We start from the raw sequence: 12,610 nt of genomic DNA, 5'->3' as shown, positions 1-12,610 counted from the left end.
CAGGGGCGCTCAGGGAGAGAGGAGGCAGCTGGTCGATGTTTCTCTCTCATCGATGTTTCTAACTCTCTATCTCTCTCCTTTCCTCTCTGTAAAAACTCAATAAAATATATTAAAGAAAAAAATAAATAAAAGCATAACCCTAACCAGTTTGGCTCAGTGAAGAGAGCGTCGGCCTGTGGACTGATGGGTCCCAGGTTCAATTCCAGTCAGGGGCATGTACCTTGGTTGCGGGCACATCCCCAGTTGGGGATGTACAGGAGGCAGCTGATCGAAGATTCTCTCTCGTCAATGTTTCTAACTCTCTATCCCTCTCCCTTCCTCTCTGTAAAAAATCAATAAAATATATTTAAAAAATAAAAGCATATATATATATGTGTGTATATATGTGTGTGTGTGTGTATAGCTTCTAAAAAAATGTTTTTCAAACAGCTCAGATAAAAATTAATGAAAATTAACTAATTTCAAACAACTCAGATAAAAATAAGTTAATAAGCAGACACAAATTACTTATTAGTAAAATAATGATCTGTACGTAAAGATGATGCCTGAGGATTGCCCTCACCCTATCTGCTAAGTGGAAGGAAGAGCTTACACTGTACTGTCTGGAAAATAAATGGGAAATAATATCTCCCACTTATTTGTGTCTCCTTTCACTGCTTTAAGTAATGTTTGCAAGTTTTCAGTGTAGGCTTTCTGTTTCTTTCATTAAATTTATTCCTAGGTACTTGTGTTTTTTAATACTTGTGTAAATAATATTTAAATTTTTTTTCCATTTCTACTTTTTGCTCTTGTGGCTTTGGTTTTTCAACAGTTTGCTACATGTCTAGGTGTGCTTTGCTTTGTATTATTTCTTCTGGCTATTGTAAGTCATGCTGCTATGAATATGGGTGTACATATATCTCTTTGAGACCCTGCTTTCAATTCTTTTAGATATATACTTAGAAATGGAATTGCTGCATCATATTAATAATAGTAATTTTGTTTTTGTTGTTTGTTAATCCTCACCACAGGATATTTTTTCCATTGATTTTTATAGAGTGGGATGGGGAGACAGAGAAACATCAACACTAGAGAGACACACCGACTGGTTGCCTCCTACATGCACCCCAACCAGGGGTGGGGATTGAGCCTGCAGCTAAGGTTCGTTCCCTTGACTTGAACAAAACCCAGGACCCTTTAATCATGGGCCGGCGATCTAACAACTGACCCAAACGGGCTAAGGCAAATAGTAATTTTACTTAATTTTTGAGAAATCTCCAAATCTCTTAATTTTCCAGAGTGGTTGCACCATTTTTATTTTATTTTAAAAAAAATATTTTTATTGATTTCAGAGAAGTGAGAGGGAGACATAGAAACATCAATGATGAGAATCATTGATCAGCTGCCTCCAGCATGCTTCCTACCGGGGATTGACCTGCAACCTGGGTATGTGCCCTGACCAGGAATGGAACCGTGACTTCCTGGTTTATAGGTCAATGCTCAACCACTGAGCCACACTGGCCAGACATGGCTGTACCATTTTACATTTTCATGAGCAATGTACAGGGCAGGGCATGGGGCACAGGGGAGGGTGGCTCCAATTTCTCCACATCCTCATCAAAAAAATTTTTTTTTATTATAAAGGCATCCTAGTAGGTGTGAAGAGGTATTTCATTGTGGTTTTGATTTGCATTTCCCTAATGACTAATGGTTTGTGCATATTTTCATTTGCTTATTTATTGGCGGCTTGTGTCTTTTTTGGGAAGACATGTCTAGTAAGTCCTTTGCCCATTTAAAATATATATATTTTTTATTGATTTTTTTACAGGGAGAAAGGGAGAGGGAGAGAGTTAGAAACATCGATGAGAGAGAAACATTGATCAGTTGCCTCCTGCACACCCCCTACTGGGGATGTGCCCACAACCACGGTACATGCTCTTGACTAGAATCGAACCCGGAACCCTTCAGTCCACAGGCCGACGCTCTATCTACTGAGCCAAACCGGTCAGGGCCCTTGCCCATTTTTTAATTGTATTGCCTTTTATTTTATTTTTTTATAACATCATTACATTTTTTTTATTGATTTCAGAGAGAGGAAGGGAGAGGGAGATAGAGATAGAAACATCAATGATGAGAATCATTGATTGGCTCCCTCCTGCACACACCCCTACTGGGGATCAAGCCTGCAACCTGAGCATTGCCCTTGACTGGAATTGAACCCAGGACCCTCCAGTCTGCAGGCTGATGCTCTATCCCCTGAGCCAAACCAGCCAGGGCTAATTGTATTGCCTTTTAGTTCTGAGTTGTAGTTCTTTGTATATTCTGGATATTAAATCCTTATTGGATGTATGGTTTGAAAATATTTTCTCTTATACTGTAGGTTGTCTTTTCAATGTCTCAGTGATGTCCATTTTGAGTTAATTTTGTATATGGTGCTGGGAGGTAGGGGGTCCAACTTCATTCTTTTGCATGTGGAAATCCAATTGTATTTGTTGAGACAAGGTCTTATTTTTGTGAATCTGGACAGTAGCACAAGGCTTCCCACACAGTAATCAATAAGTGCTGCGTAAAGCAGTATATTCATATATGTACTTTCTAGAAAAGAATGTTTTATGGTATTGACACCTTGTAATTAGCTAGTTATAAAAAATTGGAAAGGAGCAAGGAGAAGACCAGACATTATAAGCATGTGCCCTAAAGAACACTGGGGAGAGATCCAACAAAGGGAAGATAGACGCATGCCCAGTAAGGTTGGGATGACAGAGGGAAGGGGTTTGTCTGTCAGTCACACCTGGAGAGAGAGATGGTTGGCCAGAATGGGTGTGGCCACTGTAAGTGCTTGGAAATTTGGGATATTTAATCCCCTGAATAAAGGAGTTCACTCTCGTGGTTCCTCTTGGCACACTTGGCTCATGCTTGGCTTCCTGGCATTCTCCTAAGTGGCCCACACACACGGTGGACTAATGAACTAATGGACTGCTGCTAGCCTAATTGTTGTATTGGGCCCAGCTGCAACATGGAACTATAACTCTGGATACCGGCTCTGATTTTAGCCCTACTGAAACTCCAGCTACACTTCTGAGTGAAATAGGGCTTTGGAAACTCAGGGATACAATTCCTCGGAAATAAAGTTTTCTGCCATATTGCATCCTCCTGTGCAAGTCTGAGAAAATCCGTTTCTGCTAGCCTAATTGTTGTATTGGGCCCAGCTGCAACATGGAACTATAACTCTGGATACCGGCTCTGATTTTAGCCCTACTGAAACTCCAGCTACATCTCTGAGTGAAATAGGGCTTTGGAAACTCAGGGATACAATTCCTCGGAAATAAAGTTTTCTGCCATATTGCATCCTCCTGTGCAAGTCTGAGAAAATCCGTTTCTTGGCATATGGCAAGGCCCCCCCCCCCCCCCTTAACAAGGGGGTTAGACACGTTTTTCTCCAGTAACAGTATGTGAAAACTTTTCATGTGAAAATAGTGTGATGAATCAAAATGACAGTTCCAAATTTGCCATTTTGGAACTCTTTACATAAATAACGGGAAACTGTGTGCTGTTTTCTAGATCAACTCTTTCCTAATTTGGACAAGTTCCCATGCCTGAAAGAATTGTCTGTGAATATGGACAAAAAAAATGTTTTTTCAGTTATTCCTGAAGAATTCCTAAAACTCCACAATATGGAGAAATTATTGATTGAAATTTCCGCTGAGAATGGTCCTTCTAAAATAGGTAAGGATGGCACATTGACTTACTTGTTCTTACATCACTTGGTAGAGCTACTTGGCCAATGATTCATTCATTTAAGAGTAAAAGCTTCTGTGGACCTAAGGGTAAAGCCTGTATCCATGGTAAATTGGGGGAATAGCACTTTCTCATTAAGAGAATAGAGAATTATTTGTAATTATTGAGCCCTTACTACATGCTAGGAAATTATTACAAGCACTTTACAAATATGAGATCATTTAACCTTCATATCCATTCAAGAGGTAAAATACTGTTATTCTCATTTTACAGCTGGGAAATTGAGGTATGAAGAGGTAATTGCTCAAGTTCACCCCAACTAAGGAAATGGTAGCCTGTGATTCAAACACAGGAATTCTAACTACTACCAAGGCTGAGCTTTTAAAAAATATCTATTTTATTGATTTTTTAGAGAGAGGAAGGGAGAGGGATAGAGAGTTAAAAACATCGATGAGAGAGAAACATGGATCAGCTGCCTCCCACACACTCCCCACTGGGGGTGTGCCCGCAACCAAGGTACATGCCCTTGACCGGAATCGAACCTGGGAGCCCTGAGTCCGCAGGCTGATGCTCTATCCACCAAGCCAAACCGGTTAGGGCAAGGCTGAGCTTTAACCACTGGTATACTGTCTCTGCAAAATAATTTGTAGAGTTCTTTTATTTTGTTTTAAAGTTACAGATACCTGCCAAATTAGGTGGACGTATGCTGATTGGTAGCAATTGGAAGCATTTCATTTCACCAGCCTATGCTCATGGTTAATGGACATGTACAACCACCTTTCTTAAATACATCATTTAGCAAAATGACTTAGGCATCATCAATTCCTTAGTTCAGTAAAGACGGAACACTAAAGATTAAGGAAATGTAAATCTCTATGGAACTGACATGCAGAGTGGCATGCAAAAGAATTCACTGAGCTGAAGCAGGAAGAAGTTATTTTCTTAAATCCGTTAGCAATTTATGCATCAAATTTAGATTTTTGTTTCAGAGTTGTCATTGCTTTTGTTTCTTTGTATAGTATTCCTATTGTGTAAATGTCATGTGCACACTCAGAAGCATTAAGATATTAAAGCTGAAGGTGAAAAAAAAAGAAAAGAAATAAAGCTGAAAGTGACTTTACTGAGCCAATGCCCTTCTTTTACAGAAAGCTGATCCCCAGAGAGGCTCAGTTCAAGTTCACATAGCTCACTAGTTAATTGCAGAACCTGAACCTCAGCGGCTTGATTCATGGTTCATTACATTGTGGTGCTTTGTTTTAATTCAAGATTGTTGAACCAAAATAACAAAATATGTGACTAATCCTGATAGAAATTTGCATTCTTCCCTAATTTCTTAAATCCTTTATATTTTACAGTTAAATTAATTGAGAATTCTCCAAACCTTAATGTTTTCCATCTGCAATGTAATTTTTTTTCGGATTTTGAGTCTCTCTTGACTGTACTCGCTTCCTGCAAGAAACTCAAAGAAATTAAGTTTTCTGGAGCATTTTTTAAACCCATCCCATTTGGTAAGAGTTACAATTTTAAAATTTTGGTTTAAGGCAGTTTTTAAAAATAGCCAAATTTTAAATATGCAATTGATGCCAAAGAACTATTGTAATAGATATATGATCTTAAATGAGTTATCAAATAAGTTGTATTTGTTTCTAAAAGTTTAAATATTTCTAGTTATCAGGATTATTCCTGCACAAAGACTTACCTATTTAGTCATACTAATTAATTCTATCTGAATTACTGTATTATTTTCTATCACTTTAAAAGTATTCTTTAATCACATTACTTTTTGATATATGAGTTGTAACTGACATAACTAGATTTTTATTTTCCCTTTTATAGTCACCATTCTGACAAATTTTATTTCTCTGAAGATATTAGATCTTAAATTCCAAGAATTTCCCCATAAGGAAACATCTGAAAAATTTGGTATGTATACAAAACAGTGCCTTTTACTTATTCTTTATTCTCTTCCTCCCAAATCCTTCCATCTATTTTGCATTACCTACAACAAATCATAATATGTATTAACTACCTGGCTAATTAGGAGGAAGGGACAGGGCTGCTCAACTTTTACCCTCACATGCCTTGATTATTCTCAGAGTGCCTTATGGGTCGTTACACCACTATGCAATTTCATTGGCAGGTACCCATTCCAAACATGTTAAGTCTGTTGTTTTAAGTTTCTGGGATATAGATAAAACTATCTTTTAAGGTTAAGAAAACTCAATATATGAAAACCCAGATTTAACAAAATGACTAGCTATAAAAAGAGCTTAATTACTTTTTCATTTTTTTTATGATTACAAAAATAATGTATGCTGATCGGGAAAAAACAAACTGAGGCATATTAACAATTTTAAGTTTATTTAAGTAAAAATGGATTTGAATTGGGGAACATCCTGTTTAGCAGACATGTTAAGAAAGGAGCTCTGAGGAGCTACACAGAATGACTTTTATAGGCAGAAGAGAGCAGGAACGAGAAGTTATACCAGGTAAAAGTGTTGGTTGGTGATTGCAAGGATAATTTCCTTTAGGGCAGTGGTTCTCAATCTTCCTAATGCCGCAACCCTTTAATACAGTTCCTCATGTTGTGGTGACCCCCAACCATAAAATTATTTTTGTTGCTACTTCATAACTGTAATTTTGCTACTGTTATGAATCGTAATGTAAATATCTGATATGCAGGATGTATTTTGTTACAAATTGAACATAATTAAAGCATAGTGATTAATCACAAAAACAGTATGTAATTATATATGTGTTTTCCAATGGTCTTAGGTGAACCCTGTGAAAGGGTCGTTCGACCCCCAAAGGGGTCGCAACCTACAGGTTGAGAACCACTGCTTTAGGGGGATGGCAGAGTTCTAAAGGTTGGTAACCTAACCAGTGCTGCTCAGATGATTCCTGATCACCTGGTTTAAGATGCTATTCCTAGGAGAGCTGAAAGCTGAAGTCTTGGTTTGGTGACATGGGACTTAGCATAAGCGACTGTATTTGGGGATTATGTCTTTTTAACTCAGGAAAACATAAGGTGAGTCAGTGGAGATATGAAGTGAACAGTTAGCTCCTTTTAAACTTTAGCATGCTTAGGGATCACTTGGATCTCCTCCTCTTTCTTCCTTTGGAGGCAGCCATGTGGGGAGGGGAAGAGCAGGAGGGCTGAATGGGGCAGAGGCAGGATCAGGGGTCAAGGAAGTGCCTGGTGTAGACAACAGGTTGATTAAACAAATACGCTCAGTATAGTAAGAGCCAAGTTTCCTCACTGTTAGAGAAGGAATTTATAAATATTGAAAGGGTAGGTTAGAAAGAACTCTGAGGTATTAAATTAGATTTGGAAATATTGGTGTGAACCCATGGTGTTTTTTTACAAAGCGTTTTTATTGATTTTATAGACAGAGGAAGCGAGAGGGAAAGCTAGAAACATCGATGAGAATCATTGATCATTTGTCTCCTGCATGCCCCACACTGAAGATTGAGCCTGCAACTCGAGCATGTGCCCTAATTTGGAATTGAACCGGTGACCTCTTGGTTCATAGGTCCACACTCAACCACTGAGCCGCACCAGATGGACTGAACTCATAGTTTTATCCTATTCACATAAACAGATCAACGTATACACAGATATAGATATCCATTTATCTATATATTTCTGTACACACACATTTATATTTCTAAGCTCAGTCAACTGAGACTCTAGAAAATACCTTAATAGCAATGAGCACAACAGATGCCCAGATCTTGATTTCTGAATATTGGCTTCCCAAAAAGGAACACAAGTTCTTGTAGAAATGGCTACTGGGACAGTGAAAGCAAAGGCTGGAACATTTTTTTTTTTAAATCCTCACTTGAGGATATGCTTTTCGCTGATTTTAGAGAGGAAGAGAAACATCAATGTGAGAAACATTGGTTGCCTCCTGTACACACCCCAACCGGAGATCAAACCTGCAACCTGGGTATGGGCCCTGACTGGGAACTAAATTCCCAACCTTTCAGTGTACCAGGACAACACTCCAACCAACTGAGCCATCTGATCAGGGCCTGGGACATTGTTTTAAGGTAGAAAGTGTTCAAAACATCTCCAGGTGTGACGCCTCAGAAGTAGAGAACTTTTTAGGGATCAAGTAATCTATAATGTACCATGTTAAGGATGGAATCAAAGTGAAAAGGAAAAGGAAAGATAGAGTGGTGGATTGTGAGGCTTTAGTGCTGTAAGGCAGAGGGAAAAATCACTGAGATAATAGCAGGAGGTGAGACTGAAAGGGGGCAGAAGGCCTTTAGGAGCTAGGAGAGTATCCAGGATGCCAGGGTAGCTTCAGTCTAAAAGAGGAAATGGGTATGTGATAGGTATTCTGCACTTCAGTGCAGGAAAGACTGGGGAGGGTGAAAAAATGGTTGTCTCGACGTTGTAATGAAGATCAAGGTGGCCCTAGCTAGTTTGGCTCAGTGGATAGAGCATCGGCTTGTGGATTGAAGGGTCCCAGGTTCGATTCTGGTCAAGGGCACATGCTCGGGTTGCGGGCTCGATCCCCAGTAGGGGTCATGTAGGAGGCAGCGGGTCAGTGATTCCCTCTCATTGATGTTTCTATCTCTCTCCCTCTCCCTTATCTGAAATCAATAAAAAAAATATTTAAAAAAAATGATCAAGGTGTAGGCTGACCGCTTTCTCTTGTCTTTGGAGAGGAAGAGGAACAGTCTCTATGCTACAATGGGGCCTTTTGGACTGTGCATGATTTTGAGGCTAGAGACCACTGTTTGAGAACACAGTATGAAAAAGCTTTTTTTTTTGGTCTTCTGATAGCCCACACTTTAGGTTCTCTTAGCAGTCTGGAAGAATTGATCCTTCCTAATGGGGATGGGATTCATCAGGTGGCCAAACTGATCATCCAGCAGTGTCAGCATCTTCGATGTCTCCGAGTTCTCTCATTTTTCAAGACTTTAAATGATGACAGTGTAATGGAAATTGGTGAGTTACCCTCCGATAAAATGTTTCACCTTGCCCTGGATGGGTGGCTCAGTTGGTTGGAACATTGTCCTGTACACCAAAAAGACTGTGGGTTCAGTTTCCAGTCAAGGTGCAGCTCAATCCTCAATCAGGGTGAGTATGGGAGGCAGCCCATCTTTCTCTCTCTTGCCCTCCCTCCTTCTCTCTTCCTCTTTCAAACCAATAAACATGTCCTCAGGTGAGGATTTAAAAAACGTTTCAGCTTGCATGAAGCCAGTGATATTACTCAAGTTTTCTGCTTCAAAATGTCTATACAGTTGCCCGGCCGGCGTGGCTTAATGGTTTGAGCGTCAACCTATGGCACATGCCCTGGTTGCAGGCACAATCTCTAGTGGCATGCAGGAGGTGGCCGATCAATGATTCTCTCTCATCATTGATGTTTCTATCTCCCCTTCTTCTCTGAAATCAGTAAAAAAATACTTTAAAAAAATGTCTATACAGATTTTTCTCTCTCTAAAAATGTTCAATCCACTTCATTATCTCTTTTATTGTTTGTTCCCTCTAATGTCCTGGTCAGATTTGGAAGTTAAACATGTCCTCCCATTTGAGACTATACAAGCTCTCAAGTCTGTGTTTTTAAAAAAAAAATTTTAAAAATACATTTGTGTTTTTTTAAAATATATTTTTATTGATTTCAGAGAGGAAGGAAGAGGAAGAGAGAGATAGAAACATCCATGATAAGAGAGAATCATGGATCGGCCGCCTCCCATAAGTCCCCCACTGGGGACTGAGCCCACAACCCAGGCATGTGCCCTTGACCGGAATCAAACCTGGGACCTTTGTTTGCTGGCCGATGCTCTATCCACTAAGCCAAACCTGCTAGGGCAAATTTTTTATGTTTTTATTGATTTTAGAGGAGGGATGGGGAATGTCTGGCCTGTGGGCTGTATATGGCCCATGAAATCATTTGGTCTGGCCCTTCCAAGCCATTAGGGAATAGTTAATTGTTTGACCAAATATAGCAGGATAATTTTTAAGATGATAATTGTATATGGTACATGAGTGATGTTATAAATATCCAAATAGCCCTTGGTGAAAAAGGTTCCTCACCCCCGATTTATATGTATATATGTGTGCATAAATATATGTATGTATGTATGTATGTATGTATTGGCATTTTCTATTTCCAGTGGTGATGAGAAAGGAGGTTGGTTCAAATAATCTAGTCGATCATTATTGAAACAAAAGTCTTATGATTCCCATTTCATAAATATTTTGCTTTTACAGCCAAAGTAGCAATCAGTGGAGGTTTCCAGAAACTTGAGAACTTAGACCTTTCACTGAATCACAAGATTACAGAAGAAGGATATAGAAATTTCTTTCAAGTATTGGACAACTTGCCAAACTTGCAAGAGTTGACAATTTCCAGGCATTACACTGAATGTATCAGAGCTCAGGCCACCACAGTGAAGTCCTTGAGTCAATGTATGTTACGGCTGCCAAGTCTCACCACAATCGACATGTTAGGCTGGCTCCTGGATGCAGAAGACATCACACTGCTTACTGCGACAAAAGAAAAACACCCTCAATCTAAACTCTTCAATATTCATTGGAAATGGAGATTGCCATTCTCTCCAATCATCCAGGAATAGAAGATTTAGCTAAAAACTACTGAATCAAGAAAAATTTTGTCAACAATTCTAAAAACCTAATCATCCAAAAACATTTTACTAAATATTGCAGGCAAAATAATAGTTATAAAACATGTAAGGCATGTAAAAAAAATAACACCCTGCATGCCCACCATTGAGCTTAAGAAACAGTATTACCAGTATCTTTGAAGTCTCTCAATGACCTTCCCAACTAAAGTTTATACATCTAACCCTCCATAGTCCAGCATTAGCATCAGGTTTTCAGGCTAACTGTGGTAAAGAGAAAGCCAGAAGGAGAGGGTGGAGGGAGGTACACTGATCTAGCTAAAAGTCACAGTGTGGAAGAATTCAGGTTATATATGAAATGACTAACTTAAGGACTAAATCAGTTTCACACATAGGTGAAACAAGAGTTCACTTTAACAGTCTTTAAGAGTCTTTTGTGGGCCAAGAGATATTCCCTAATCCTTGTAGGATCTGTTCTGTATATTTAATTTTGGTGTAGTCAAGTTTACTTGTACCTTCCCTTTATCCACTGCCAATGTGAAGAAGAAATAGGATTTAGAGGAAAATGCTCTAATTCAGAGGCTTTTGATTCAAATGCCCTGACACTCACTTTTATGTTTCTAAACTTCTTCCTTTCTCACATATCCCAACCTCTCCAACTTCCTAAAATCCTTCCACTGTGCCCACATGAGTAACCTGCCTAATATCCTCAGCGTCTTTTCTAAACGTTCCCTGCACCTTCTTATTTTAACTCCATATTTTTTCAAACTTTTTTAAAAACCAAGACCCATAGTAAGGAATAAATTCTATACTGAAAAATTTGCACATTTATATACATATTCACAACTGAAACAAGATTAGAAAAATAACTTTCTAATGTAAAGCTATATTGTACTAATATGCAAATTAACAAATAATAAAAAAACACAAAATCCTTTTAAAGAGTTGTTTATATACACCGCTTTCAGTTATTTATGTATACTGTTTTCTTTCTTACATTTCCTCCCACCAGGATTTTACCTCCTCTTGGCCACCAAAACAGCTCTTATGAGGGTCACTGATGACCTCCACATTGCTAAATTCAATGAATACTTCAGTCTCATCCTACTTTTGTTATGAGCATTTGACCCATCAGTAGCTTTGATGTGGCCCATCACTCCCTCCTCAAAACATTTTCTTCATTTGATTTCCAAGACTTCCCTTCTAATTCACTGAGAGTTCTGTTTCCTTTACTGCTTCTCCTCATACATGATCTCTAAACATTGGGAGTACCCAGGTTTTCCTCTGCCATCTCTATTAAATGCAGTTCCTTGGCTATCTTATGCTGTTGAATGGCTTTACATTCAGTATCTAGGCCAGGGGTGGGCAAACTTTTTGACTTGAGGGCCACAATGGGTTCTCAAACTGGACCAGAGGGCCGGAACAAAAGCATGGATGGAGTGTTTGTGTGAACTAATATAAATTCAAAGTAAACATCATTACATAAAAGAGTATGGTCTTTTTTTTTTTAGTTGTATTCATTTCAAACGGGCCGGATTCGGCCCGCGGGCCGTAGTTTGCCCATGGCTGATCTAGGCTAACTTCTAAATTTTCATCTCTAGTCCAGATCTCTCCTCTGAACTCTACTTTTATCCAACTCCCATTAAGAGCATCTCAAACTTCATATGCCCAAACCCAACTTCTGTCCTTCCTTTCCACCAAAGTACTATTTATTCAGACTTCTCCATCTCATTATATTCCACTTGCCTCGGTCAAAACCTTTCATACTCCACCTGTATATCTATTGGCAAATCCTGAGCTCCATTTGCAAAATACACTGAGCTCCAACCACTACTACCCATTGGTCCTAACGGGTTGGCCTGCTTCTTCCCTTAAAACTTATGATCTATTTTCAACACAGCAGTTAGAAGGTTCTTCATAGAAATGCAATCATGCAACACCTTTGATTCAAAATCCTCCAATGGATTCCCAGCTCAAAGTTAATGCTGAAGATCTTACAATGGCCTACAAATGACCTGACCCCTCACTACCTGTCTTACCTCTCTTTAATCTCTCCTCCTTGCTCAATTCCACTCAGCTGCACTGGTTTCTTTGCTGCTTCCCGAACATGCAAAACATGCTGGTCTTAGGGCCTTTGCACTTGTCATTTCCTTTGCCTGGGAGGTTCTCCCTCATTTATGTGAGTGGCTCTCATTACCTTCAGAACTCTACTCAAATGTTACCTCAATAAAGTTTCCTGACCTTTCTTTTTAGAAAGGCATCCCACTTCCAATCTCACTCTGCCTAACCCCTTTCC

The 12,610-nt window shown here is 39.1% G+C and overlaps 1 protein-coding gene across 5 annotated transcripts in view; it reads left to right on the top strand.

Annotated features, from left to right (window-relative positions):
* NAIP (NLR family, apoptosis inhibitory protein) overlaps positions 1-11,723 on the top strand; it is a 41,516-nt gene extending 29,793 nt beyond the window's left edge. For 4 of the 5 annotated variants that reach the window (XM_015563032.1, XM_006762378.2, XM_015563034.1 and 1 more), the window contains 5 exons: positions 3,541-3,705; positions 5,073-5,225; positions 5,554-5,640; positions 8,513-8,677; positions 9,944-11,723. In XM_015563032.1, coding sequence (XP_015418518.1) covers positions 3,541-3,705; positions 5,073-5,225; positions 5,554-5,640; positions 8,513-8,677; positions 9,944-10,308 — 935 coding nt within the window. In that variant the 3' untranslated portion in view covers positions 10,309-11,723. Of the gene's footprint in view, positions 1-3,540; positions 3,706-5,072; positions 5,226-5,553; positions 5,641-8,512; positions 8,678-9,943 lie in introns of those variants that run through there. The other variant, XM_015563035.1, reaches the window with a different exon arrangement.
* The last annotated feature ends 887 nt before the right edge of the window (positions 11,724-12,610 follow it).

The sequence above is a fragment of the Myotis davidii genome, unplaced genomic scaffold, assembly GCF_000327345.1.
Source record: "Myotis davidii unplaced genomic scaffold, ASM32734v1 scaffold135, whole genome shotgun sequence".
NCBI classification, from domain to species: Eukaryota; Metazoa; Chordata; class Mammalia; order Chiroptera; family Vespertilionidae; genus Myotis; species Myotis davidii.
Note: the sequence above shows the minus strand (reverse complement) of the source record. Positions and strands in the feature narration are given on the sequence as shown.